Genomic DNA, 27,652 nt, shown 5'->3' with positions numbered 1-27,652 from the left:
TCTTCTGTGGGCTTTGCTGTTGTTTTGAGACTGGGTTTTACTGTGTAGCCAAGGACGATCCTGAACTTGCAACCCTCCTGCCTCTAACTCTGCCGTGCTGGGATTACAGATGTGTACCACTGCACCTGGGTTCTTCTGCAAGTTTGGTTTGAGAAAGGGTCTTACTTTGTAGTATCGGCTGACTTGAAATTCTCCATTTTCCCCTCTCAGCCTCCTGGGTGCTGGGATCACGGGCTTCTGCTGCTCCTGGCTTCCTTTGGGCGTTGTCCCTCCTGTGTTCAGAGTCCCCTCGGAGGCACCTTCCTCTGGAACCTTCTCCTCAGTGGCTCTCTCTGCCTGTCCCATCTGGGTTTCTTGGGCTTCAGGTTGGGACTGGATGGCAAAGCCAGCCTCACTGCTGGCTGGGGCTCTCCAGGTCGTCCACCCCAGCCCTTCCTTTTCTTGGTCCACTGCTTCTCAGCATGGAAAGCACAGCCCACGGTCATGTTCGAGAGAACGGAGGACAAGGATGCCCTGAAACTTCTGATCCTCCTGTCTCCAGCTCCCAAGTGCTGGGGTTGTACACATGTGCCAGTGTGCCCGGTTTTATGTGGTACAGAGGACAGAACCCAGGACACGTTAGGAGCTCACTCTATTAACTGAGCCGTAGCCCCAGCCCCAGGGCTTTCCTTAATTTTAATATGCTTATTGGAATGCTTGCCATCTGTTTCACACGAGCAGTCTAAGGTGCTTTGCGTTCCCGTGTTCTCTCACTGTTCCTGTGTTCTCTCACTGTTCCCATAGGCACCTTTTACACGCATGTACTGAAGTACGGCCATGTGACCAAGCCCTCCCAGCGCTGCTTTCTTCTCTGTGCCTTGCTTTTCCTACTTAATACACATGAACATCCCTTGGACCAACGCGGCTCTGTTTCTCTTTCCTTCCTTTTCTTCTCTTTCCCCATCCCCCAGAATGTGCTGCACTGACCAGGATGGCCCTGAACTCACCAAGATCCACCTGAGTCTGCCTCCAGGGTGCTTGGATTAAAGCTGTGTGCCTCTATCTGGTTCTCTCTCTCTCTCTCTCTTAATGGGCTGCTTCTGCACCCAATGCCGTGCTATGAGCCCACCACACTTTCGTAAGCAGTTTTCCCACGGGGCAGACATTTTGATTCTTGTTTTGTGCTATTCTATAAAAATGCACTGAACATTGTTTTCTTTTAGAAAATTGTATTTCTTTGTTTGCGTGTGTTTGTTCCACGACGTGCGGGTGAGGTCAGAGGGCAACCCATTGAGGTCGGTTCTCTCCTTCCACCCTGTGAGTCCTGGGGACTGATCTCAGGTCGTAGACTTGGCAGCAAGTGCCTCTACCTGCCGAGCTGTCTCTCCCATCCAGCACTGCTTTCTTTTTAGGTCCAGGCATCTTAATGGCACAAAGCAGATTCACAGGGAAGGCAAATGTTTGTTTGTTTGTTGTTTGTTTTTCAAACTATACTTTATTGAAGAAAAAAAATGTAACCCAATTTGAAATGGGAACTATGGGACTGGGCAAAGTGTTGGTGACACAGAGGAAACACTCGTCCTGTCCTGGAGCCTCTGTGAACAGAGACCATGGTGGAAGGAGAGCTCGAGGTAGCATAGGAATTCAAGATCACAAAAAAACAGGTTCCTTTTTGCATCTAGTGGATGGGACAATGACTGTAAAACAAAGCCCACAGTTCTCCAGGGCAGCCAGTCTCCATAAACTGGGTATGATTTGGAGGAGCTGGCAGCTTCCACTCTGTGCTTCCATTCTGTCAGCCAATCAACAAACACTGTGCTGAGCATCCTGGAAGATCCTCCTGGGATCTGCCCTCTAGGACTTTCTGGTCTAGGGAAAATAATATAAAATAATATGCACCTCTACACACAAGAAAGTGGTTGTCCATACCAAGAGAAAGAGATGATACTAAAGTGAGCTGAACCCCGCAAACCCCAACATGGTTTTACACACACACACACCACCACACACACACATGCATTCACACGCACACGCACACGTACACACACACTTGGCCATATGGCCAGATAGATACAGTCTGGACCACATGCTAACACAGCTCCCCACCTCGGCCACCAACCCAACTCCCCCTTCTGCTCCTCCCCCCTGCGTATGCAGAAATATCGAAAGCCACACTGGAGCACAGGGCTCGTTGCTGTGGGAACCAGAATTCTGTAAAATTATGCAATCTTCACTCGTGCCCATCTGAATTCTCGCTCTGAGCGTTGCAGTCACTGTGGAGTTTGTGCTTTGAGTTCTGAGTCACTGCCCCATCCAGATCAAGCCGGGCAGCAAAGGATGGAGTTGGTGAAGACTTGCAACTAAAGACCTGAATTCTTTCTGTCAGGGTCATGGAGATGCCTAGAGAGGGAGGGCTGTGTCTACAAGGGTGATGCCCTGGGACTTCCCTGGACCCTAGACAGGAGAGTGATCAGGGAGACCCAGAGGGAGACAACTGAGGAGAGAGGCTTTATAGTTTGAGAGAAGCTATGGCATTCATTCAGATAAGGGACAGTCTGCTCAAGGGATCTCACAGGGAGGGAGCAGGGGGGGGGAGGAGGGACACTTCTCTCCTTCCTCCCTCCAGCTCTGTTGTAGCCTGGATCCCACAGAAATCTAAAGCCCTAGGCAGATGCTGAGGTCAGCCTCCTGGGACAGAGTGGACAGTAATGGCTCTGAACATCCTATGTGGCACGAGCAATGGATTTTTATCACCTGGGTTTCCCTTTCTGATCTGTAAGGTGAGACTACTAACAATATGCCACACTGTGCTGCTGAGAGTAAATGGATTACAGTATACAAAAACTGGAACAGGTCCTAAGAGAAAGCTAGTTTCTCGGTGTCTGACGGCACTTTGTAGCTCAGCGGTTCCCACACGGTTTGAGACTATTTTCCATCCTGACGGGAGCAAAGGAACCAAGGCCGAGGACCCCCCCCCCAAGCCTCAGCAGGCCCCCCCCCTGTCATTAGAGCATTCTGTAGCTCCCTTACTCACCCTGGCTGCTGCTGGTTCATTTCAGGTCTCCCATCTCCAGCCCTCTCTGGCCAGCACAGAAATGGCAGCATCCCGAACATGCCCTCGGACCTAGGTAAGCAAACATCGTTCCAGTCACTGCAGTCATCTTTCTGGGACCCAGTAGACCGGGTCTGGGATAACAAGGACCGCGGAATTTCAGGTCCTCTGACTCTCAAAATCACTTCTTCCTCCTGGTCCAGGGATGCAGGTTCCACCAATCGGCTCTCCTTGGGGCACGAGAACTCCTCTATTTGAGAGTCTCATGTCCACCCAAGATACTTAAGGGGTTTGCGCAGAGGAAGCTAGAGTTTGTGGTGGGGGCCACAGCACTGCCAGCCCAGTCTTTCATTTGCTCTCCATGTGTTTATTGGGGTCCTACTCCGTATACAGCTCTGACGGAGAAGTGGGGTACATACTGGGGAGCAGGATCGGACAGGCCATTCCTAAGAAAGGTTCCTGTAAGAAGGTCACCCCCAACCACTGCAACTGTAGGTCTTGTCACTGTCGTACCCTCTAGGATAGTAACTTTAGTGCAACTAAGGGACCAGGGAAGGGACTCTTGGTCCAAAAGGTCCCCTGAGCCAGAACCTTGCTTTTCTGTTACAAAAGGTTCCAACGGAGACAGGGGCACCAGAGAGGGGATTGTGGGACCCAGCTTCTGACCCAAGTCTCCCTAAACTCCAGAGTCATTCCTGAGCTGCATCTCTTCTCTCAATTGAATGCTAGGGTCAGGCCTTGAGGTTCTCCTGTCCTCTCATGAGGCAACCCAGCGGTACCCTACCAGTGGGAAGGCCTGAGGCCCGTAGTGGGGAGGGGTGTTGGCCAAGGTCATGAAACAGGGTAGAGGGATCGCCCTACCCTGGTGGGGGAACAAAGATCTGATGACGTCCCAGCTCACTTTTGACCCTTCCAGAGGAGCAGCTGGGGATTCGCCTGGTGAACGGGAGCAGTCGCTGCAGCGGATCTGTGGAGGTTCTACTAGAGTCCTGGGAGCCTGCGTGTGCGGCACGCTGGAACTGGGCTGCAACCGAGGCTGTGTGCAAAGCGTTGGACTGTGGTGATTGGGGAAATGTTACCTACGTGATGCCACCCACCTCTGAGCTTCCACCAGGAGCCACTTCTGGGAACACTAGCGGCGCTGGGAATACAACGTGGGCGCGGGCACCAACTGTGAGATGCAGGGGAGCCTATTGGCAGCTCTGCAAGGTGCAGGACCAGGAGTGCAGCAGCGACAGGCGGCTAGTGTGGGTCACCTGTGCAGGTACACATGCCTGCCCCCTCCCTACCCTATCCTCAGGTTTTAAACATTGCAGCCATACCTTGGTCTCCAGACTTCCACCCCCCCAGCCTCCCAAGTCATGCAAACTTAAAGAGTTCCACATGGTTGTTTTCATCAAATTACGTCATTTTCAGATCTGAGTGTCGCTTCTGAATGTGGCAGACTCCACAGCATCCACTTAGTCCCCTTTAGTCCTCTACCCTAACCCAGTCATTGTGTATTCTGTTTCCTTCCTGATTGGGACTTGTAAGTCCAGCCTTTCCCCACATTCTGAGGCTGCCTTTGGCTAAGGCTTGGTGGCCAAGACCTTCACTCAAGGCCACACCTACATGGTCTTTAGTCCTTCCTCCTGCATTTCAAGTTCCTCCCACATTATCTCAAAACCACGCCCACCGACTGGGTTCTCAGTTTAGAAGGGACTCCAAAACCCTCCAGGTTACAGCCATTCCCACCGAGTCCAATGCCCCACTCTTCCCGCCCACACCACTAACAATCTAAAACCCTCCCACCCCCAGAGAACCAGGCAGTGCGGTTAGTGGATGGTGGCAGCCGCTGCGCTGGCCGCGTGGAGATGCTGGAGCATGGTGAATGGGGAACGGTGTGCGATGACACGTGGGACCTGCAGGATGCAAACGTAGTGTGTAAGCAACTGAAGTGCGGCTGGGCAGTGAAGGCGCTGGCTGGCTTGCACTTCATCCCAGGCCAAGGACCCATCCACCGCGACCAGGTGAATTGTTCTGGGACGGAGGACTACCTGTGGGACTGCCCGGGACAGCTAGGAGACCAGTACTGCGGTCACAAGGAGGATGCAGGAGTGGTGTGCTCAGGTCAGTGAGCCTGGAGGGCAGGATATGTTTACCAGGGGTTCTGTTTGGCCTGGGCTTCTTGTGTATATCCACAAAAATGGTGGGTGTTAATAAAGTGATCATAACCCCCTCCCCTCCCCCAAGGTGCAGCTGCTTCTTCCTGTCCACAGCCCATGCTTTGAGCAGCCAGGGACTAGAGAGGGCCATAGCAGTTGGGGTGGACAAAGGGCACAGATGCAAGAGAGAAAACACATAGGGCTATCTGGGGTCTTCTCTGCATTGATGCTCTAGGTTGGCAGGGATTTGGGCCCAAGGCATTTAGCTTGACTTCATCACCTGCCCACAGAGCACCAGTCCTGGCGCCTGACTGGAGGCATTGACTCCTGTGAAGGGCAAGTGGAAGTGTACTTCCGAGGTGTCTGGAGCACGGTGTGTGACAGCGAGTGGTACCCATCTGAGGCCAAAGTGCTCTGTCGGTCCTTGGGCTGTGGATCAGCAGTGGCTCAGCCCAAGGGGCCGCCACACTCCCTGGAAGGTAGAATGTACTACTCCTGCAAAGGAGAAGAACTTGCCCTCAGCACCTGTTCCTGGCGGTTCAACAACTCCAACCTGTGCAGCCAGTCGAGGGCAGCCAGGGTTGTCTGCTCAGGTACTCCTTCCCCAGCCCCTCCACCACTACATTTAGTTCACAAACTTTGTCTCTGCCGACAGCTGGCATATACTGGCCCAAGAAAGACCACTGCACTTACCATGCACAGGCAGACATTAATTAGGATGGTTTTGGTTTTTTTCTGCAATATGGTCAGCTCAGACCCAAATTCATGGGTTAAGTACTTATCAAGGAAGTCATTATTATGTTTGTTGGAATTGGTTCAGTAGGTGAAGCCAACTTATTATCCCAAAGGTGGTGATTTCAGGAAAAATCAGATTGGGAAACACGGATGGTAATAACAATTGAGACAACATCTGGAGCTATAAATCACATGCCAAGCACTGCCAAGCTCTCAGTAGTTTGTCTCAGTTTAGCCTTATGCCCACTGTAGGAGGTGGCTTCGATTGTCCTTCGCCAACTCTAAGACTACAGTGGCCAGACACAGCATTGGTATCCTATAGACCATAAAGACAAACGAATGCAGTCTGGAAGTGTAGCTCAGTGGTAAACCACTTGCCTAGTATGAATGAAGCCCTGGGTTCGAACCTCAGCACCTCAAGGAAGGGAAGAAAGGAGGACGAGAGGGAAGGAGGGAAGAAACACCTAGAATTCTGATATGTTTGGTGTGGCGAGAGAAACTAAAAATAAATATTGTCCAAACTCTTGACATGCTGTCATACCTAGTGAGGCCATGGTTCCAACTGCAGAGACGTTATAGTCTGAAGCTGAGGTTCCCACCTGTGGGAACACAGTGTTGGCCTCCCTGTGGAGTTCAGACACCTGATTCCCACAGCGGGAATACTCCACGGTTCTAAGGCACGTGTCTGTCTTGTTCAGTTTCTAGGTACACGGTAGGAACTCAGTAAGCTCACTAAGTGAATGTGTGGTTCTTTCCAACAGGCTCCCAGAGACATCTCAATCTATCTACTTCTGAAGTGCCTTCCAGTGTTCCGGTCACGATAGGTGAGTGTAGCTTTTCCCCGGCAGTGCAGGTGTGCATGTGTGTTCATACAGTCATGGCTGTCTGCCTGGGGACAAACTGATGGCTTTTTTCTATGACGCCCCCCCCCCATCCTGCGAATGAACTAGTCCCTCGGGGGGACATCCTGCCATATAGGACCTATGTGAGCAACACACACACACACACACACACACACACACACACACACACACACACACACACACACACACACACACACACACACACACACACACACATCACCCCTCCTTGATCCAGAAAGGTCCCAAATGCTTTGGAACCACTTGGGTGCAACACTCCTGGGCTGGCCAGGTGGTGGGGGTACCGAGAACACCAGTCAGTGTGAGCAAGGTTTAGAACCTGGGGTCTACCGCCCTCCTGCATTATTTCTCAAGCATTTCTGCCTCCCAAATCAACTGAGCCAAGCCTCTCTACAATCTGATACCAAGGAGCAAGCTGGGGTTCAGAGGTTAGAGATAGCAGCCCTGTAGGCCAGAGCTACAAACTTTAACTCTTTTTCCAGACCTATGCAGCAGGGCTGACTCCTGGGGCTTACATCCCAGCTGTGTGTGCTGGCTATGCGTCATCATGTCTCTGAGCCCCAGGTTCCTTGAGTTTGGGGAATGGTGATCAAGGCATCTTTCTAGGGATACTGCTATGAAGTCATTTCATCAAGTAGTTTTCTATCACTTAGAATGGGTCTGAGCTATAAGAGCCATATGGAAGCCAAGCACTGGCTGGGTTCCCTTCCCCACTGCCTGGATCACTCACATCCTGCCTCAGACCTTCAATATGTCCAGGACAGGGCTCGAAGGAGAGACTGAAGGACCAGAGTTCTGCCAGAGACCCTGGCTGTGGATAAAGAGATCGATCGACAGGGGTGAATGCTGGGAGCTGCCCAGGCTATGGACTGAGGCTGGCAGGACCTGCAGCTCCCATGGCCCCTTTTAGAGTCAGGGTGAAGAGTCATACCTACTCCAAAGTGCAAAGAAAGATGCAGCCTCTAGAGGCCATGTGTGTGGGCCCATCATTAACACTTCACTTAGCCTCTGGGTTTTCCTGAGGTCTATACCCCAAAGCCCCCACATCTCAGCAACCACTCACATTGCTCTGGCTACCAAATCTACCTCTCCTTCCTAGCCCAAACCACCCTGTCAGTAGTTAGAAAGGAGAAGAAAATGAGGACTGAGTGCTGCATTTTCCCTGGGGAAGTAGACACAGACAGCCAGCGCATGTGGCCCAACTTGACATCTTCCCACTTGGCAGAGCCTCCAGGCCTGCGATAATGTCATCATGTTGTAACCCTAGGATATGATACCTGAAATACAGTGGCACTAAATAATTGTCTACTGAACAAAAACTAGTGCTGAAAGTGGGGGTGTGGAGTGGAGGAGTTGGGGGGGGGGAGGGAGGAGAGGAGAGAACAAGCTGTGGGCTAGGAGCCAGAGGAAATTTTCTGGCAGTAAATGCCGTTAGTCAATTGCTTATTTAATACACACTTACGGAGCACTTACCATATATGAGGCACTTAAAAGCCAAGATGGAAAGATTTGAATAAAAGAAGGAAGGAAGACAATCGTGAGAAGCAAAGTGGGGTAGAAAGTCAAAGAAAGGTGTGAAGGGAGCCCGCATCTCTTTCTTTTTCTGCCTGAATTGGACTTCCTGTTTCCAGAATCTTCTGTGCCAGTGAGCGTGAAGGATAAGGACCCACGAGAGCTGACACTTCTCATTCCCTGTATTGTCCTGGGAATTCTCCTCCTTGTCTCCATCATCTTCATAGCTGTTCTTCTCTTGAGAGCCAAAGGACAATACGGTAGGTGTGACGTTCCCAGAGCTACTGCACGGGAAACTGCAGTTATGAGGCACAGGCATGCCCCAGGAGATGAAGTGTAGAAGAGATGTGGTCCTGCAAGACCACCCAGCTCAGGCCTAGGGAAAACCTCTTGATGGTGGGAAAGATTTTCCCAGCATGCCCAGCAGTGGAACCTGCTAGCGGAGGCTTCTTGGGAGAAGCAGACTCTGTGTTTGTGTTGGGTATGGGTGAAGCAGATGCGTCCTTGAACCTGGAACTTGAAAGACTGGGAGACAGAAACAATAAAAGTGATGCATAGGCTCTCTGCCTCCCTTCCCTCAGCCCTCCCTGCTTCAGTGAACCACCAGCAACTGTCCACTGCCAACCAAGCAGGGGTCAATAACTACCATCCTGTCCCTATCACCATTGCCAAAGAAGGTAGGATGTCACCCCTGGGGAAGGCAGGGGAGGACAGGGAGGGTAGACTCTGGAGGGTCACCACTGCTGAGACTGAAGTGGCACCCACAGGAGAGGAGCCCAGGCCACACTGTGCACAAACTGTGTTGCCTTGAGCCGTTCACAGCCTTTGGCTTAGCAGACAAGTGACCTTCTAGCTCAGTCTTGTACCAACTCTGGGCTTTTGAGTTCTGGGCAAACGCAAGCCAAGTATTTGAGATGTTGGCTCTCAGAAGAAAGGTTGGCTTTGCTCACTGGCTATTATATTTGTGATGTCACTTCTCAAGATGCCCAACAGAGTCCATCACCATCCTCCCGGAACTAGGGCTGGGTGTGTGGCTATGTTGGTAAAGTGCTTAAAACACACAGGCCTCGGGGTTCAATGCCCAGCACCATATAACCCAGACATGATGCTGACTCCTGCAATGCCAGAGCTTTGGAGGTGGGGGCAGGAGGACCAGCGGGTCAGGCTCACCTTGAGTTTGAGGCTAATATGAGCTACCTGAGACCCTATTTTATTTTTTAGATTAATTTCTTTCATTTTCTCTGAGTAAAAGAATTAGGAATGGAGAGATAGCTCCCTCAGTCAGTTAAAGTGCTGGCCTTGCAAACGTGAGGACCTGAATTCGATTCCCAGTATCCATGCAGAAGCCGGGCATGGTGGCACGAGGCTGTAAGCCTAGTGTGTGGGGGGGAGGTTGGGGGGAGATGAGATGAGCAGATGCTCAGACCTTGCTAGCCAGCCAGTCTAGCCTAGTCAGCAAGCTCCAGGACCCAGCAAGAGAACCTATGTGGTGCAGAGCATGATGGCCAGTGGCACATGGCTTTAATCCTAGGGCTCCAGAAGCAAAGGCAGGCGGATCTCTGTACATTCAGGGCCAGCCCTGTTGGCACAGAGAAGGCCAGGCCAGCCAGGGATACACAGTGAGGCCCAGATCTAAAACAAATAAAAACAAATAAACAAAAGCAAAGTGATTATCTCCTGAGACTGGTCTCTCTCTCTCTCTCTCTCTCTCTCTCTCTCTCTCTCTCTCTCTCTCTCTCNTCTCTCTCTCTCTCTCTCTCTCCACACACACACACACACACACACACACACACACACACACACACACCATAGTCACTCACCCTTCAGGACACAAAATTTGCCTCCAAAGAGTTTTAAGTTCAATCTCATTGCATTTTTGAAACAAAATTGGTCACTTGCTACTCTGTCTCCTGTCCCTGCTACCGGGCCCTCAAGCCTTATGCCCATCTTGGAGCTGTGCCCTGGCCCCCAACCCTCTCTTCTCTCCCCAGCTCCTATGCTGTTCATCCAGCCCCGGGTCCCTGCGGACTCGGACTCCAGTTCTGACTCCGACTATGAGCACTATGACTTCAGCTCCCAGCCGCCTGTGGCCCTGACCACCTTCTACAGTGAGTGCTGGGCTGGCCTCAGAGGTTTGGGACCTACAGGAGGTCATCTACTGGTGCCCACAGGACTTTCACATGACTTCCTTGATGCTCCTCTGTATTGATTCTGAATGGTCCTAAAGCAAAACTTTCAATGTGCCCTTTGACCCTGGAGACCTGACTATTCATGAGATTGTCTCCCGTGCTGTCATTGGCTGGCATGAGAGTGTCTCCCGTGCTGTCGCTGGCTGGCATGAGAGTGTCTCCCGTGCTGTCGCTGGCTGGCATGAGAGTGTCTCCTGTGCTGTCATTGGCTGGGTAAGGTCTCAGAAGCATCACCAGGCCTAGATGCTTGAGACTCTGCAAATGCTCAGGGTCCAGGTGAGACACAATTCAGGCAAATCCATACACATCCATGACCACCAAACCATGCCTCACTCTGGCCTGCACAGTTCCCACCACTGCCGTGCCAGCTCACACCTCCTAGTCATTTTGTCTAGTTCTCCCACTGCCTGCTGGGAACAGGACCAGGGAAGATGGCACTTGCATCAGTGTCCTGTCAATGCTGGGAGGACAGACTAGGCCAGAGTCCTGCGCCTCTGTGGATCTCCCTGGAGCATGCCCCTGAACCCCACTTACACCTACTGTGCCATCAAGCTAGGAGCCGAGTTACACCATGTGTATCAGAAACCCTCCAAATACCAGAGTCCTGAAAGTTGTGGGAACCCCAGATTCCTTTGATGCTGCTGTGAGCTCTCTAGGGTATTGTCTTTACACGATGCAGAACAAGTCATTGCCATAGCCACATAGCAGGACAAGGACATCCTTCACTTCCATCCCTCCACGCAGAGCACAAGCCTGCTAGCTGTAAGAAGGGTGGGACAGGGAGACTCCTCCCGGGTAGCTGAGGGTTAGTTAGACAGGGGGAGATTGGACACTAGGCAGTGGCCTATATCTCCACCCCACCTGCTGATCTGGAGACTCTGTGATATGTTTGGTGTTTGGTAACCACTCAGATACTGTGGGTCATCCGATCCCACATGTATAAGGTTTCAATGTTGTGTCCCAAATGCAATGACATTGAAACGCAAAATCACTGTCAGGCTTCAAAGAGCTGACCCACATTTCTAAGACTCAGCTTAAGCCTGATCCTGAACCTTAAAACTACACAGGATGCAATATTCTGGGTCAGGTGGTTTCTCCTTAACCCTAAAGAAGTGGCTCCCAGGGCAAATGCCAGCCCATTGCTGGAGCCACCAGGACATGAAGGCAGGCCCAGAGTTGGAACCCTCTTAGGTGGAGCATCTGTGGTACAGGACAGCAGGTTTCTAGCCAGAAACCACCTGTCTCCACACTGTTCATGGTAGACCTGAGACACCCTAGACTTGAGATGAAAATCTAGATGAGAGTTGACCTCTGTCCAAATCAGGGTAGTCCATCCTCCAGGCCTCTGGCACAGGGGACAGAGCCTGTATCCCTCTATCCTACCCTGATTCCTACAGATTCCCAGAGACACCGAGTCACAGAGGAGGAAGCTCAGCGGAACAGGTTTCAGATGCCACCCTTGGAGGAAGGTGAGTCCAGAGGGGGCAGGTCTTGAAGAAGAGAGGCGGGGTGCCGATCTTGCCTCCAAACTCAGTTGCTAAGCTCACCTCAGGATGCATTAACAGCAACTTCCCTCAACTAGTGTCTCGGATCTAAACATTCCCATAGGTAGTAAGTTCTGTTGGGAGCCTAACGTAAAGCTCTCTTGCTTCCATACTTTTTCCCCCTTTTCCTGGCCCAGGACTTGAAGAGTTGCATGTTTCCCACATCCCAGCTGCTGACCCCAGACCCTGTGTGGCAGATGTCCCCTCTCAGGGCTCTCAGTACCACACAAGGAACAACAGTGATTCCAGCACCTCCTCTGAGGAGGGCTACTGCAATGATCCCAGCAGCAAGCCACCTCCGTGGAATTCCCAGGTGTTTTCTTCTGAGAAGAGTCCCCTCACAGAGCAGCCCCCCAACTTGGAGCTGGCTGGCTCCCCAGCAGTGTTTTCAGGTAACTGTGTGTCCTTCCATGCTCCCAGCCCTGTGTCCAACCTGGCCAGAAAAGGCATAGAGCCAAACCCCGAGCTGCTGTCTGTGTGACCTTAGGCAAGTCTCCTGCCAGAGAGTAATTAGCTCCTGGCAGAGAGTAATTAGCTCGGGTCTTCAGCAGGGCCCTCCGCCGATGACAGCTCCAGCACCTCATCTGGAGAGTGGTACCAGAACTTCCAGTCACCACCCCAGCATCCTCCAGTGGAACAGTTTGAATGTCCAGGTAGCTGGGGTCAGGGGTGGGCCATAGAGGATGTGGGTAGGATGGAGAAATATTCGGAAATTTCTGTGAGAGGAAGTGAGCTTACTGTCAGTGGAGGCATTCAAGCAGAAACTGCTCGTTGGCCACATAGGAGAGGTATCAGTAGTGGTAAGGCTGCCGGCACACACTCATCCACCGTGCACCAGCCTGGGAACTCAGCTCTGTACTAGACAAGGCTCTGGCTGGAGGCAGAAGTAAACAAAAAGATGAGATGGTTTCAGATGGTGCCTCAGGAACTGGGGTAAGGGATGGACACAGGCCTGCTCACTCTCATTTTCTCATGGCAGGGGTAACCACTGTGCCCCCTACTGACCTGATTTTCTTGTCCCCCCACAGGACCCCCTGACCCCCAAACAGACTCCACTGATGAGGAGGAGGACTATGATGACATCGGAGCAGCCTAGCCTGGGTCCCCGAGGCTCCTGGGTGGCCCCTCCCTCTGCTCTCCTGTTCTAGCCCCTAGCAGAGGTGGAAGGGTGGGCATTCTCTCAGCCCCTCATCCTCCACTCATCAATTAACCCACAGGAGCCTGGAACGGAAGGCAAGGCCAGTGGTGTGAGAGCTGAGTCCTGGGTTGAACAAACAGGGTCTGGCCACTTCTTGGTAGTGGTGGACGGTCATGCTGGGTAACCCTGAGGCCTTATCTCACTCCGTGTCAGGTACTTTGATCCTAAGCCTCAAGAAGCTGCTGAAGGGGCTGAGTAGCCCACCCACTGCTGAAATACAGGCCCTGGGCCAGGGGCTGCCATTATCACCCAGGAAGTCAGGGATGTCTCAATACAACCTGGGGCCTCAGTCAGAGTAGCAGCCACTTTAGCATGGGCATGGCCTCCCTGGGCACTGTCACCAAAGAGTAACCATGGCAAATACATGCTTGCTTCCAGAGGTCTCTGAGTCCACCACAGGCACTGGCTGGACTCCTCTCTCTATCTCTGGACAACTGAACATTATTCTAATGCCTTGGGCTTTATAGGAGGATCCCTGCCCTGCCTGAGTCAGGGGATCCACAGCCCAGTTGGGACAAGAATGCAGGGATCTGTTCTGGAGGGCTAGAGGGCACCAAAATCTCCGAGTCCCCACAGATCCCCTTGGGTTGACAGGAACACTTTGGGTGAGTGTGGTTATTGCAGCCAAGACTTTAAACAGGTCCTCCTCACAGCGTCAGAGAACTGGAGGGTCCCAGCCAGGCTACAGTGGCCTATCCTGAGTTCCAGAGATTAAACAATTACTGAGTGAAAACTAGGCGTGTCTTGACAATTCTTTAAACTCGGTGCTATATGTGTTTGTGTGTGTGTATGTACGTGCACACATGTGACAACATACATTTCCTCAGGGGTAGAGGAGCCCAAGTTCTTATCATGGAATGTTCTGGAGGATCCAGTAAGAATAAGGAATTGACACCATGCACAAGTACATCTGCACTCTGGCCACCCATGTTCAGTCCCAAGGGACATCTGGACACACACACACACACACACACACACACACACACACACACACACACATACCTTAAAGTTGTTCCCCAATGAATAAGAGATGGCATCGTGAGGTTGGCTGGGGATCTGGGCGTGCTTCATCTCCCCCAACCCCACCACCTTAGGAGATGACCCCAGTGCTCCAGTGCCATAAAATACTCTCAAGGGGGAGTGGCTTGAGAGCAGCCACCTTCCCTTAACACAGTTGATAGGAGCCCAGTTGCATGCACTGTGCCAGGGATCCAGGCTAGAGGTGGACAAAGTGGAAACAGCTCTGATCCATTTGGGCAGAACTGTCAGGGCTGCTGTCCACCGTGGTCCAGCACTCTGGCCAATACAGGGAAGGGAGATCCAGGCTCTCCTAAAGGATGGGCTGCAGATGGGAGCTGCCCACTGTTCCCAGGTCAGTGGGCCAGACTAGCTCTCCCACAGGAGGCTGCCCAAGGGCCTTCCTGCTATGCTGCCTGGCCGGGATTGTGTCCAAACTGGTCGACTTCAAACCTGACTCCAGCCATAACCCAGCAGAGTCCAGCCTTCCTCCGGGACTGGGAGCTGGGCCTGCTCTCCCCGCTGTCCCTGCTATATCAGCCACAGTCTTTCCTGGGGCAACCGTCCCAGGATGTGGTTGCCTGTGATGCGGTACCTCCCAGTCAAGACTCCCCACAACTGTTGGGGGGATTCCTAGGGGAGGAGCCACAGCTGCTGCTGTGGGCAGGGCATCCTCCAGTCCTGAACCCCTGGGAAAGCTTTCTGTTCCACAGCCTGGATTCTACTCCCTGTGCTGTTCTGTAAATCCCTGTTCAGCCTCAGGCCAGCGCTCACCCTCTCTGGTCCTTTGCTAGCAGAAGTTTGACTGCTAGGCACCAGCCCTACTGTTCAATAGAAGAAACCGAGGGTGGGGACTGGTCTTTCTCTCAGTTCTATTTGCTTGGCACAGTGTGGCAAGGCCCTGGCTGAGACTAAGCGTGGTCTCCTGAGTGTGGTGAGGTCTATGTTAAAGGACATCTGTGTGTGCCAGGCCGGAATCATGTGCCTTTATGCAAACTTTACAGTTCCTTTACATCCTTGAGATGTCTGGAAGAGCCCCAGTGGATGGGGCAGGGGAGACAGAATGGGGGTGAGTGGAGATGAGGGGATAGGCCAGGAGGAATTTGAAAAATTATCTAGCTAGAACTGACGTAGATATATATACCCAGGAGGCTCCTTCTCTAACAGGCTGGTTGCTATGCTCTGAAGCCAGAAAGCTAACCTTCAGGGTACACCTGACAAAACCTATTCTCCATCCATGATGTTACCACTTCTGCAGATTCATGGAGACCTTCATGAGGGTCCTCAAGGTGGGCAGGGACACTGGGATGTGGCTGATCCTCAGGGATCCCTCTAGAATTGACCTTGAGCCTCTTGCCTGGCAAGACGGGTTAGGGTCTTCTCGGCTGGGAGGAGCACAGGAGCCCCTGGGTGAAGGGACCAGTTCAAAGTCATCTCAGTGGAAAGTTTGTCTCCTACCACATCCTTCAGCTGTTTACGGGGTGGTGGGGGCCTGGCATCCTGACATGAAAAGAGGCTCACCCCGCACCATCATGGAGGAAGGACCAAAATAGCAGCTAGGGGAGGGGGACAGGGTAAAAGAATGAATATCAGGGGCAAGGTGTATCCTGCAGCCTTGGGGAGTCCTGGCTCTGGCCCCAGGGTTTTCACTTCTTCCACGAGAACTACGAAGCCCAGGGAAGTCTTCCAAGTAGGTCAAGGTCACCTAGGTGGGACCACAGAGTCTGATTCAGCCCATAAGCTATTGCTATTGCCCAGGGCACAAAGGATGTGTAGAAGACTGGCTAGAGGGGCCAAGTGGGTTGGAGTCCCAGGGACTGTCAGAAGGTAGGTCTTCCTGGGTAAGGATTATGGATGACCCAGCCAACTCACCCTGGATACAGGTGGATGTCTCCCACCCAACCTAGGCTCACTTGCAAGCATACCTCCTATGTCTCTGGCAGTGCTCTCTGCAGCCTCAGCTTTCACATGCTGTATCATACAGTACAAGTTAGGAAAGAGAGCCAAGAACACCATGTTCCTCCACGGCCATAAAAACATCCTCTAGACAGCTGGGCTTCGGGTCAAGGAGATGTGGCTAAGCTCTAACGCAGCCCTGCAGTCTCCTTGACTGGGCGCAACAAGCATTCGCCTGGATTCCATCTCTCCCCAACCTCCATCCTTCCTCTGACCTTCATCTCTCCCCTAGCCTCTATCCCTTTCCTGGCCTCCATCCCTTCCTCCTTGACCTCCACTCCCTCACCTGGTTTCCATCCTTCCCCTTAACCTTCCTCTGCCCTCCAAGTATGGTACCTACTGTGCCTCTGAAAACAAGATCCTAAAATACCCACACTATAGTGCCCCTTAACCCCTAATCCTTGGTCACAACACAGTGACCCCCTTTGTGACATGACCCCAATGGTCTTTACTTTACTCTCCCAGACCTGTGGCCCCACCTCTGGCTAGAATCCTGACCCCTAAACTTGGCTCTATGTCTCCTGCCTTGGCCCTCATTCCTTTAACCCCTCTGTAGCTTGAAGCGGCAGGAGGGACCAGTTATAGACACACAGACATTCAACAGGGAGGCCTGTACCCGGCAGGACTATTGACCCTTCACCAAGAGCAAGTCAACTCTCTTGGGACCTAGGGCCAGCCTTGTACACACATGCGCGCGCGCGCACACACACACACACAGATACACATGATGGGAACAGCCAGTGCAGAGCCACTACAGCCAGGTTGCCCTGTTAATGGGAGCTGCAAAGGCTCTGGCAGTAGGGAGCTCCCTAGGGAGGATGACAGCAGTGGCACTTGCTCTGGGCCCTGCCCTGTGAAGACCCTGAGTGACTTTGCCATTGATTCAAAGCACGTCCTTGGCCCATTTTCCCTGTGTGTCTTCAAGATTTTATCTGTGAACTGAACTGCTTGTTGTTCCTCTGGCCCCCTTACTAGATTTTCCTTAAATTCATTTTGTAGAAAAAGAAAATAAAAATAAGTTTATTTTCAATGAGATCTTTGACATTTTATGAAGCATCTGACATGTGTTTTTTTTTTTTTTTTTTTTTTTTTTTTTTTTTTTTTTTTTTTTTGTTTTTTCGAGACAGGGTTTCTCTGTGTAGCCATGGCTGTCTGGGAACTCACTCTGTAGACCAGGCTGGCCTCGAACTCAGAAACCCACCTGCCTCTGCCTCCTGAGTGTTGGGATTAAAGGTGTGCGCCACCACACCCAGCCCTACATGTGTTTCTTAAAAAGACAAAATCCAAAGACTTAGGGCCTGCTTCCTATCAGAGGAGCCTGAGAGAGCAGCCATGGCACTAGGGTTTTCTTTTACTAAGAAGGCATTGATGGACAGGCACAAACAGGGTGAGGGCTACAGGTCGAGTAACAGGGTGCACTCAGGGTCAAGTTTCACGCTCTGAACGTATGCTGGAGTCTGTAAAGAAGTAGTGTTGTGTTTAGGAAACACACCAGTCATCCCAACACTCAGGAGGCTGAGGCAGGAGGATGAGAGGTTCAAGATCATACTTAACCATATAGTGAGTTCAAGGCCAGTCTGTGTAGCAGGAGACCTGACTCCAAAAAAACAGCAGACAAGCAAACTCGCAGGCATTGCTTTCCCACTAGAGTCCGGCCCAGTAGCTGTGGGTTCTAGAACTTCATTTCAGGAGCACTTGGCATGTGTGGAGTCCAGGCACCTAGAAGATAGGGACTGTGTCCTTGGGAAAGTCACCCTGTAAGCATCCTTGGTGTGGAACTGTCTCCAGCAGAACTGGCCTCTTTGAATCCCACATTCCTGGGGTCCCAGAAGTTCAGGGCGTCGACCTCAGGGCTAGATGCAGAGCAGAGGAGGAAGCAAGAAAACCATCAGCTCGGGGGACAAGGGGGGCAGTCCCAACCTCCTCTCACACACATACCACCCAAGGAAACTGAGCTTCGAGAGTCTGCCCTGACTCGTGGCTCCAGCTGGCTCCGCTCCCTTCTGGCTGCCAGCGCAGCTTTCTCACCATCTGCCTCAGGCCTTATTTCCCTTTAAGACAACTTTTATTTTAAATTATTTTAAGACTTTCATAGATGGCACAGAAAATTTCCCTACTCCCTGGGCTCACGTTCCTGTTATGAACCACTTGCGCAAGCAACATGAATTTATCACAATTAGAGTAGCAGCCAGGCGTGGCAGGACAAGCCTGTAGTCCCAGCACTAGAGAGCTGAGGAGGGGGATGGAGACGCCAAGGCCATAGCAACCAGACTGATCTGCTTTTCCAATCCTTCACCAAGAGTCAGGGTCCAAAACCTAGGGATGACCGGCATCGTCAACCTGTGCCGATGGCACACACAGTCAGTCACCGAGACAGATGTTGACCTGTGTGCCTGCCTGAAGCTGCTTCCGTCAGCTTTCTCCACTGTGAAGCTACAGTTTACCAGTTCTGTTTGCTTTTTTGGGGGGTGGGGGGTGGGGGGATTGGAGTGGAAGTGAGAGGAGAGAAGGGAAGGTAAGCTTGGATCAGAAGGTAAAGTAAATAAATTAATGAAGGAAGGAAAAGAGATATTTATGAGATACTAAGTGTACAGTCTGGACTTAGGAGATTTCCCCCATTACAGCAGAGTCCCCTGTGAAGGCGAGGCAGGCTGACGCCCTGCTCCACAGTGGCTGCTCCTGAATTACCCACATCTGCAGGTGAAAGGCCTTTGGCCTGCCACCCACCACCTCCTTCCTAACTGCCCTTGTAGAACACAGCTCTACAAGGAGATACCAATGGAGACACAAAGGTGCTAATTCTGGTGGTCAGAGCAGAGAAACCCCACTGATGACCAAACTTATCGAAAGTTGAGCATGAGCCAGTAGCCAGCTCAGAAAAATGTCCTCACACAGCCCTGAGGCACCCACAGGGAAGGGGTGAGATAGAGAACTAGACTATAGCCTCCATGTGGGGCTGCCCAGGGCCGTCTGGCCCACGCAACCTCCAAGGCATCCACCCCACTGTGTGTGCAGCCAGGGAAGGCCTTAGGTTAATTGTCTCTCTTTGTTTAAGAAGCAGGCTTGTTTCTTCCTTTGACATGCCTTTCTATAAATAGGCTACCCATCTTCTACCTGAACATCTGTGTCCCACAAAGGGTTTTCAAACGTCACAGATGAGTGTCACGACCTTCCTTCATCCCTGCCCCAAATTAAAACAAGAGCCCTATGTCACCATCCCCCTGCCCCATCCCCTCCCTGCCCACTTCTTAATTTGAAGCTCCCTGACATCACCCTTGGGTGTCCTTCTCCATGCTATAGGCACTCAGGCCCCGCCAGAGCTCTGAGTAACACATCTGAACAGGAAGGTCCCCAAGTTCATCACTTTTTAATTAAGCAAGATGAACTAGTTAAAAGTAATTAGAAGTGGGGCTTCAAAGGAGCAGAGTGAGACACATAAGCTGCTATCCCCAAAGCAGAGAGAAACGGGGGAGAACAGGTTCTCACTGTGTGGCCCAGGCTAACTCTGACTCATGACCTTCCTGTCTCTGCCTACAAAGTTCTGGGATGGTAAGCCTGCACTACCATGGCCAGCTGAGAAGGGGTTTTTGTACCAAACTCAAACAGAACAGAAGCCAAAGCCACCCCTCTGCTCCCACATTCTTTACAGTCTTCATTGAGTTTGCAAATATGTCACCTGTTCATGTTCAAGGGCGCCTTGTTCTTCCGTCCTCTCACTTGCTGGTGTAACACCCCTCAGTGACAGTCATAGTTATTAGCCCCAGGAAGACTCAAACCCAGCGCAGACTGAGTCTGAGACTTCCTCTCTCACCACTGTCAGCCTCTCTTCGCGCTCAGGCACCAAGGGTGTGGCAAGACAATGAACCCCTCTAATACACCCATTCAAGGACATCTGATTTCCCTCCACCAGGACAGTGCCCACACAAAACCCAGAAAGCAAAGCTTTATGTGTCTGCAACAGTTTTATCAACACCATCTTAGCAGCCACCCCCTCTCCAGGATCTGGATCTATAGATGCAGTGCAGTGCACCTCTGGTCTGAGAGGCTTCCTTGGGGGAGGGGAGTTACAAAGGGACCTTTGGCGACATCTTAAGCACTCAAGGGGAGAGTGCTCATTGGTCCATAACCCTAGTGGCCCAGCCCTCACTTCCAGGAGTGACTGAGGGACAGAGCTGCCATAGGGGCTTCAGAACTACCAGACCCACTTCACCTCGGCATCAACAGAAACCGTTACCAAGAGGCCCAGCCAGCAGAGATGCAGTGTCCTAAGGACAGGCCTTCCAACACATCACCCTCTCCTCTCTCTAGAGGAGCGGCTGAGGCCCAAGGTTTGCTGACAAATTCCAGGACTTTGCCCAGCTTTGGAGACGAAGTCACTGATGCTGAGAGAGTCTCACGGGCCATAGCTGAGGCATGAGTCCATAGTATAGATTTTTCCTTCTCTAAGGCCTCCAACTGGCAATGCAGAGGCCAATCAATCTCTAGATGAGCTTTTGTCTTGCAATGCTGAAGGTGAACCCATGCCCCACACACGCCCAGGAAGCGCCCTGCCACTGAGCTATAAGCTCAGCCTTTCCTTCATTTTTAAAATTTTATGTTTTTGGAGTCAGAGTCTCATTAAGTTGCCCCACGGAGTGGGTTGACCACGGAGTGGGTGGCAGACATATGTGCCAGTCCTCAAGTCTTGTACCAGGGTGGGGCTGGCAGGGTATAGCGCCCTTCCAGTTTGCTGTGTCTGGCTTCCCTGAGGCTGCTACAGGTCCAGGAAGTTTGTAACCTGGGAAGGGACCACGGAAGGCATCCAGGGACACTGTGGGGTGTTTGTAAGTGAACACAGGGACTCATACAAACTTTCATCTGTCGGCTACAAACACTGAAACCGAAGGTTCTGGGAAGAGCTCCTTCCCAAAATGTCCACAGCCAACTCCAGTGCCCCCTGAGGGGCCATTAGTCCCTGGTCCGTCTTCAGTAAGAGAGGCCTGCCTTCTCTAGAGTCAGTTTAAAAGATGGCTTCTCCGGGGAGATGCTGGTCATGCATACCTGAGCACGTCTCAGAGTGCTTTCTTAGAGTTCTTAAACTCTTAGAACTGAAACAAAGCCCAGAGACTATGTTATCCAAACAACGCACTTTTGCAGGTTTGGCTATCGGTCAGGAGCCAGGCGAGGGGACTAGTAAATACCTTAGGACTTGATGGCAACAGTCACGGGTAGAAGTCAACTCTGCAGCTGTACCATAAAAAGCCAGGTCCGAGCTCCATGCACTAACACTTGTGCCTACCCAATTTATCTTAAAAAAAAAAAAAAAATGGGTTTTAAGTCACTGGGACCTGACCATCATCCCTGTTTCTTGTTTTCGCGCTGTGTGGAAGGTGGAAGGTGCTTCTGGAGGCCCCAAGACCCTGATCTCCAGCACCGACAGACAGTAAGTTGCACACAGGCCCCCACATTGTAAAGCTGTTTTCTGCAACATCTTGTCAAAGGCTCACTGAAGCAGGATGTGATTCATACCTCGTGTCCAATGTCATATTTTCAAGACTGAAATTTTAAAATAAAACTTACATCATTCTCTCAAAATAAACTCAGTGGGATAGAATTCTGATACCCAGAAAACTTACGTCACTCTTTTAAAATAACCGTAGTGGGACAGAACTCCGATACTAGCCCCTGCCCATCAGCCCCTGCCTCCTTAAACTCTTAATCCACTCAGCTTGGAGCCTTTTTCTCTTTCTTTCTTTTTAGGTTTGTGAGAGGCAGGTGGTGGTGGTGGGGGAGGTGTTGATAATTGTACAAAACAGAAAACATCCTAAAGTTCGGTGGGAAGGTGGGTTGATTGGGGTGGCACAGCCTCCATGAAACGCTCTGTGGGGAGTGAAAGACAGGGGGCCAGGCTTGATGTCTTGGGGAGAGCCCAGCACACTATCAAGCTAAAAAATGAGGTAAGTGAAGCATGAATAGGGAAATTGTGCATTCTCTCTCTCTCTCTCTCTCTCTCTCTCTCTCTCTCTCTCTCTCTCTCTCTTTATCTATCTATCTCGCGCGCGCGCGCGCGCGCACACACACACACACACACACACACACACAGCCACCTCCAGGACTGACATGGGCACAGAACCTGTATAGATTGCTTCACTCACCCTCTGCTCTCTGGCTGCATTTCATGCTCTATAGCCATCTTAATTATGTAGTTGGCCCTACATGGGAAAACCTTAAAAAAAAAATTAAAAACCAACTTGGCTGACATATAACGTAATTGCAATAAAATGCACCCACTTTAAGTGACAGTTAGGGGACCAGGCAGATGGTTCATTGGTCATGAGCACCTTCTGTTCTTCCAGAGGATCTGAGTGACAGTCTCCATGTAACTCTGCCTTCAAAGGACCCAACACCCTCTTCTAGTCTGTAGGATGAGATTTCATTGCTCTCAGGCAAACTCCTTCATTTGCTGGTGCTCTATATAGATGTGTGTTCACTGCATAAGAAACTGCCAGTCCTAGGGAGGGCCTACTATCACTGTCTTGCTAAATGGATCCCCTGTCAACCTGCCTTCTAAACACTTAATGTTTACATGCACAGATTAGTGCTGCCCTCGACCCTGGCCAGAGAAGCTTCTCTCTGCAGTGGGCAGCAGCCAAGGCACATTAGATATCAAATCCCTCCCTGGAGATTCAGGGACCATTGCCAAAGAGGGATGGAAAGAATCTAAGAGCAGAAGGATGGGGAGGACAATGCTATGGCACGATGCCTTCTGGACATGACATGACCATTGCACACCCGAATCCTTTGCAGCTACAGGTACCTGCTTAAGATAGAGCCAAGAAAATGACTCAGCATTCCAACAGGATGTGAACAGGGGAGGGTGTGGGTGACATGCTGGGGGGTCCCTGGGGGTGGGTGGGATGGGGGAATCTGAGGATGGATGAGATCAAGATATATCGAATAGATGACGTTGTTAAAACATAAAATATTTTCTATTTTTAAAAACAATTTTAAAAATCAAAAAGCAAACGAACAAAAAAGGCATAGAGGAAAAATAATTACACGACCAACTCAGTTTTGTGTCTACATTTTTCTGTTATCAAAAGTAAATAGATTTTTCTCTTTGGTTACAATGTACCTTTCTGTGATTAAGGTAGAAAAAAGAAAATAAACTACCGAAGCTTTCCCAGAGTAGGAGCACATCACAAGGTCAGCTACTTGTTTGACATGGTTTTTTGTTTGTTTTGGCTTGTTTGTTATTTTTGGTTTTGTTTGCAGCGGAATATCCAAAGTCTAGAAACAGAAGGTTAAACAGTGACTGTTATTGCAATCCCCCTGCCCCTAAATGAACACTTGCAATCATTGCTTATACCTTAGAGCCACTTCACCTAAGAAAGTGCATAGAGGTTGAAGGAAGATACGGATGTAATGACCTTTTATAGGTTTTATGTAGACCAGGCTTGCTTCAAACCTACAGAGATCTGCTTGTCTCTACCTCCCGAGTGCTCAGTTTAAACGCTTGTGCCGCTACACCTGTCTATATGGTTTTTACCTCTCATAGATACAAGCTACTGTTCTTTGAGATATATATATATATATATATATATATATATATATATATATATATATATATATATATAATTAAGACTGAAAAGAATAAAATTAGGGCTCCAGTTCTTAATCATCGTAATGCGACTTTCCCCCGAGTCGTTTGCCAGGTGTTTGTGCGTTTAATGAGATGTAATGTGCTTTTTAATGTGATATAATCAGTTTCTAAAGCACCCTCCTTATTTTCAGGCGCAGGACCCGTCATGAATTTAAGAATTAAGTACAAAGCATAAGAGGGACCGGGCATAAAGCTCAATAGGTAGACCACTGCCTGGCATGCTGGAATCCCTGGCTCCATCCCCGGCACCACATAGACCACATGGTGGTGTGTGCAGTAAATCCAGCACCCTGCTGCTGGAGGCAGGAGGATCAAAGCATCCTTAGTTGTGTAGCAACTTTGAGAACAACCAAGGCTTCTTCAGATCTTGTCTAAAAACAAAAAAATTAAAGAACTGTAAAGACAGGGGATGGGGGGGGGGGTTTCAGAGAGGAAACCAGGAAAGGGGATAACATTTGAAATGTAAATAAAGAAAATATCTAAGAGAAAAAAAAGAATTATAAAGACAGAAATAAGAGGTTCCTTCCCAAGGCTAACAACCCACAGTTTACCTGTTCCAAAATGCCTTGAACGGGTTCAGTCCTTCACATTCATACACGCTACAACATGAGCACTGAGGGCTTTAGACACATACAATCGCGAAAAAATTTAAAGTTTTTATGTGTTTATTAACAAGTAATTATTTATCTTATGGCTGTGGCAGGCATGCATTGCCTTGGTGCACACAGCGGAGGTCAGAGGACAGCTTGTGGAAGTTGCTTCTCTTCCCTGTATGAGTCCTGCCTCTGCTTCCCAAGGGCATTAAATAAAATTAGAGGTATTAACTAAAGAAATTAAAGAAATGTGCTACTCTGCTTGCTGTTCTTAAAAAAGAAAAAAAAATGAAGCAATTTTAGAGAGAAAAAATATTTTTTACTACTGAGTAAATTTTTGGTTATTTTGTTTATATAGATGTGTGTGTGTGTGTGTGTATGTGTGTGTGTGTGTATTTAACATGTCCAATAAGCATATATATTCATATGCTTATTGAACATTTTAAATATTTTTTTTTAAAAAAACTGCTTATGTTCTCATCTGCCCCTGAGGCTCTTATCTTTTAAGTATTCAGGTGTTTTTGTGTCCCCGCCGTGTATAGCGGTGCCTCAGCCCGTCAACACTCAGCAAAGGTTAAAAGAGCCCATCCTTTTTCCTATTGTTCTTGCTTATCAGACGCCTCAGACGTTTGCTCACATTGCTCTGTGGTTTATAGAATTTACAGATCTCTCTCTATTTTTCATTTGGAGCTTGCCTCACTATTTATCCTTAAATCAGATAAGCACCTCTTAGACCACCACAGTCCTGACGATGGAGCCCAGAACATCATGCATGCCAGGCAAGCTCCCCACCACTGGCTGCACCCAGCCCCAGCCCTGCAACCTGTGGTGGAAGTTCCTTTCCAGCACTCCTGGTTTTTAAGAGTATCTTAGAGTCACTCAGGGTGCTGAGGCAGGAGGTTCCTGTGTTTATGTCTGTCTTCGGCTACATAGGAATACCAACTCAGAAAAAAAAAACAAAAAACCATTGTTGGTAAAGTTTGCCAATGTATCCTTTGGTTAACTTTGAGAAGATTTAAAATGCACCATCAATGCCACCATCACCATCTACAAAAGCTATCTGCGTTAAGGAAGGCTGCTTTTGACCTATGGGTCTTGAGGTCCAGCATCCAGGGTATTTTCATTCACCCCACGCCTCCTCTCTAGTCCCTGAGTCTTTACTGGAGTGACTGGAGGTTTTGAAGCTCACATTTCTCAACATTTGTCATATCCATAGTTGGTCGGTCGGTCAGTCAGTCAGTCAGTCACTTTGCCTCTCCCTCCTCTCCCTCCCCCCCCCCCGTGTGTGTGTGTGTGTGTGAAGATACATTGGGTCCCCTAAAACAAGAGTTATAGACAGTTGTGAGCAGCTGTGTGTCTGCTGCGAACTGAACCTAGGTCCTCTGCAAGAGTAGTAAGCTAGTCTTAACTGCTGAGCCACTCCTTCAGCTGTTGCTTTCTTTTTGTTTTGTTTTGTTTTGTTTCGTTTTTTGAGCTGGGCTCTGGTCTAGCTTAGGCTAACCTTAACTTCAATATGTAGCTGAGGATAACCTTGATCTCCTGATCCTCCTGGCTCTGTCTCCCGAGTGCTGGGATTACAAGCATGCACTACCACACCTGTCTTTGAGGTCTGGGAATAGAACCCAGTTTTCATGCATGCTAGGCAAACAGAGGACCAACTCATCTACACCCAGCCCAATTAGTGAAGATGCTAAAAAAAAAAAAAATCAGTCCCCTAGACGATGAACTTGGATGACACAGGCACATCTCATACAGGCAGTTGGAAGGTAAGGAAGAGACTATCCTTTGAAGTGGCTGGAACGTGCATACTGAGGGCTTTAAATTCGAGCTCATATTGCTTTGTGATTTCAAATTGCAAGGTCTGTTTCTATTTTTCTTTGGGAGCCAAAAGTCGGCTTTACCTGGTGTGGTCTCACTGGGAGAATGACATTTAGAAACTGCTAAGAATCCAGGTGTCTACCATCTGCAAAAGCCATCCAGTACACCTGGTATGGAAAGCAGAGAGATTTTAGACAGCTTAGAAATTGCTCTCTTTTAAAACTCGGCAGGGTGGACAGCGTTGCCTGTGAGGCTCTCAATGTACAATTGGACGGGATCCTTCTTAAATTTTTAGGGTATCTTAATTGTACAAAGTGTAGGTTTGGTTTCCTAGTTTTTAAGAGTAAATTTCCAAGTTTCAGACCATGAACATGTTCCCTAGATACCTGTTTGTTCCTTTGCCTGCTTGCTTGTCTATTTGGGAGACATCTCTCATTATTTAGACTCATCTGGCCTCAAACTTGCAGCCAATTTTGCCTCTGCCCGAGGAACGCTGGGATTGTGGGTTTAAGCCATCAAACCCAGCCTTCCTAGATTATTTTTATAACCTATCTTACATGAGTCAATGAACAGTTTTTTTAAAAAATGAATTTAAGGTCTGGAGAGATGCTCAGTGATTAAGAGTACCAGCTGCTCTTGCAGAGAACTTGAGCCCCGGTACCCACATGGCAGCTCACAAACACCTTCTACTCCAGGGGATTCAGTTCCTGCTTCTGGCCTCTTTGGGCACCAGACACATATGTGGCAAAGATACATACATGCAAGCAAAAATCCAGACACATAAAGTAAACATTAAAAATTTAAAAACAGGAGTTAACAAATTAAATGAATGTAACTTGTAACACATGCAGGCTCGACCAAAAGAAAAAAGTTAAAATCTTTAACACTGCATTATAAGAGAGAAGGCAAAAATTATCTAGAACCTACCTTGAACATTGACAGGTAGATGTCTGTATACTGCTTGTGGACGTTGTACATCGTGGTGCGCACTAGGCTCCGCACCACGATGTACAACGTCCACAAGCTTATTTATTTATTTATTTATTATATGTAAGTACACTGTAGCTGTCTTCAGACACTCCAGAAGAGGGCATCAGATCTTGTTACAGATGGTTATGAGCCACCATGTGGTTGCTGGGATTTGAACTCCAGACCTTCAGAAGAGCAGTCGGGTGCTCTTACCCACTCAGCCATCTCACCAGCCCCCAATAACTTCTAATTTAATGATCTGCACTAAAGCATTTCCATCTTGCATGGCTGTGCCATTATTTACTGAAGTACCTTTTCTCTGATGTCCATCCATATTTTAAAGTACTTCCCTTGGTCACAGACACACCAGTAACTGGCCTCGGCTGAGCCAGTGTCTGCTTTATCATCTTATCCAGTTAATTC

General features: G+C 49.7%; 1 protein-coding gene across 2 annotated transcripts in view; it reads left to right on the top strand.

Annotated features, from left to right (window-relative positions):
• The window catches only part of Cd6 (CD6 molecule), a 39,462-nt gene extending 25,493 nt beyond the window's left edge, over window positions 1-13,969 (top strand). The window contains exons 2-13 of one of the 2 annotated variants that reach the window (XM_021206708.1): window positions 3,039-3,107; window positions 3,948-4,295; window positions 4,829-5,140; window positions 5,466-5,768; window positions 6,672-6,734; window positions 8,423-8,563; window positions 8,885-8,980; window positions 10,295-10,411; window positions 11,890-11,961; window positions 12,174-12,428; window positions 12,588-12,689; window positions 13,065-13,967. In XM_021206708.1, coding sequence (XP_021062367.1) covers window positions 3,039-3,107; window positions 3,948-4,295; window positions 4,829-5,140; window positions 5,466-5,768; window positions 6,672-6,734; window positions 8,423-8,563; window positions 8,885-8,980; window positions 10,295-10,411; window positions 11,890-11,961; window positions 12,174-12,428; window positions 12,588-12,689; window positions 13,065-13,132 — 1,946 coding nt within the window. In that variant the 3' untranslated portion in view covers window positions 13,133-13,967. Of the gene's footprint in view, window positions 1-3,038; window positions 3,108-3,947; window positions 4,296-4,828; window positions 5,141-5,465; window positions 5,769-6,671; window positions 6,735-8,422; window positions 8,564-8,884; window positions 8,981-10,294; window positions 10,412-11,889; window positions 11,962-12,173; window positions 12,429-12,587; window positions 12,690-13,064 lie in introns of both variants that reach the window. The other variant, XM_021206714.1, reaches the window with a different exon arrangement.
• The last annotated feature ends 13,683 nt before the right edge of the window (window positions 13,970-27,652 follow it).

This window comes from Mus pahari, chromosome 1 (assembly GCF_900095145.1).
Source record: "Mus pahari chromosome 1, PAHARI_EIJ_v1.1, whole genome shotgun sequence".
NCBI lineage: Eukaryota > Metazoa > Chordata > Mammalia > Rodentia > Muridae > Mus > Mus pahari.
The sequence above is the reverse complement of the archived record's forward strand: the minus strand, read 5'-3'. Positions and strand labels throughout refer to the sequence as shown.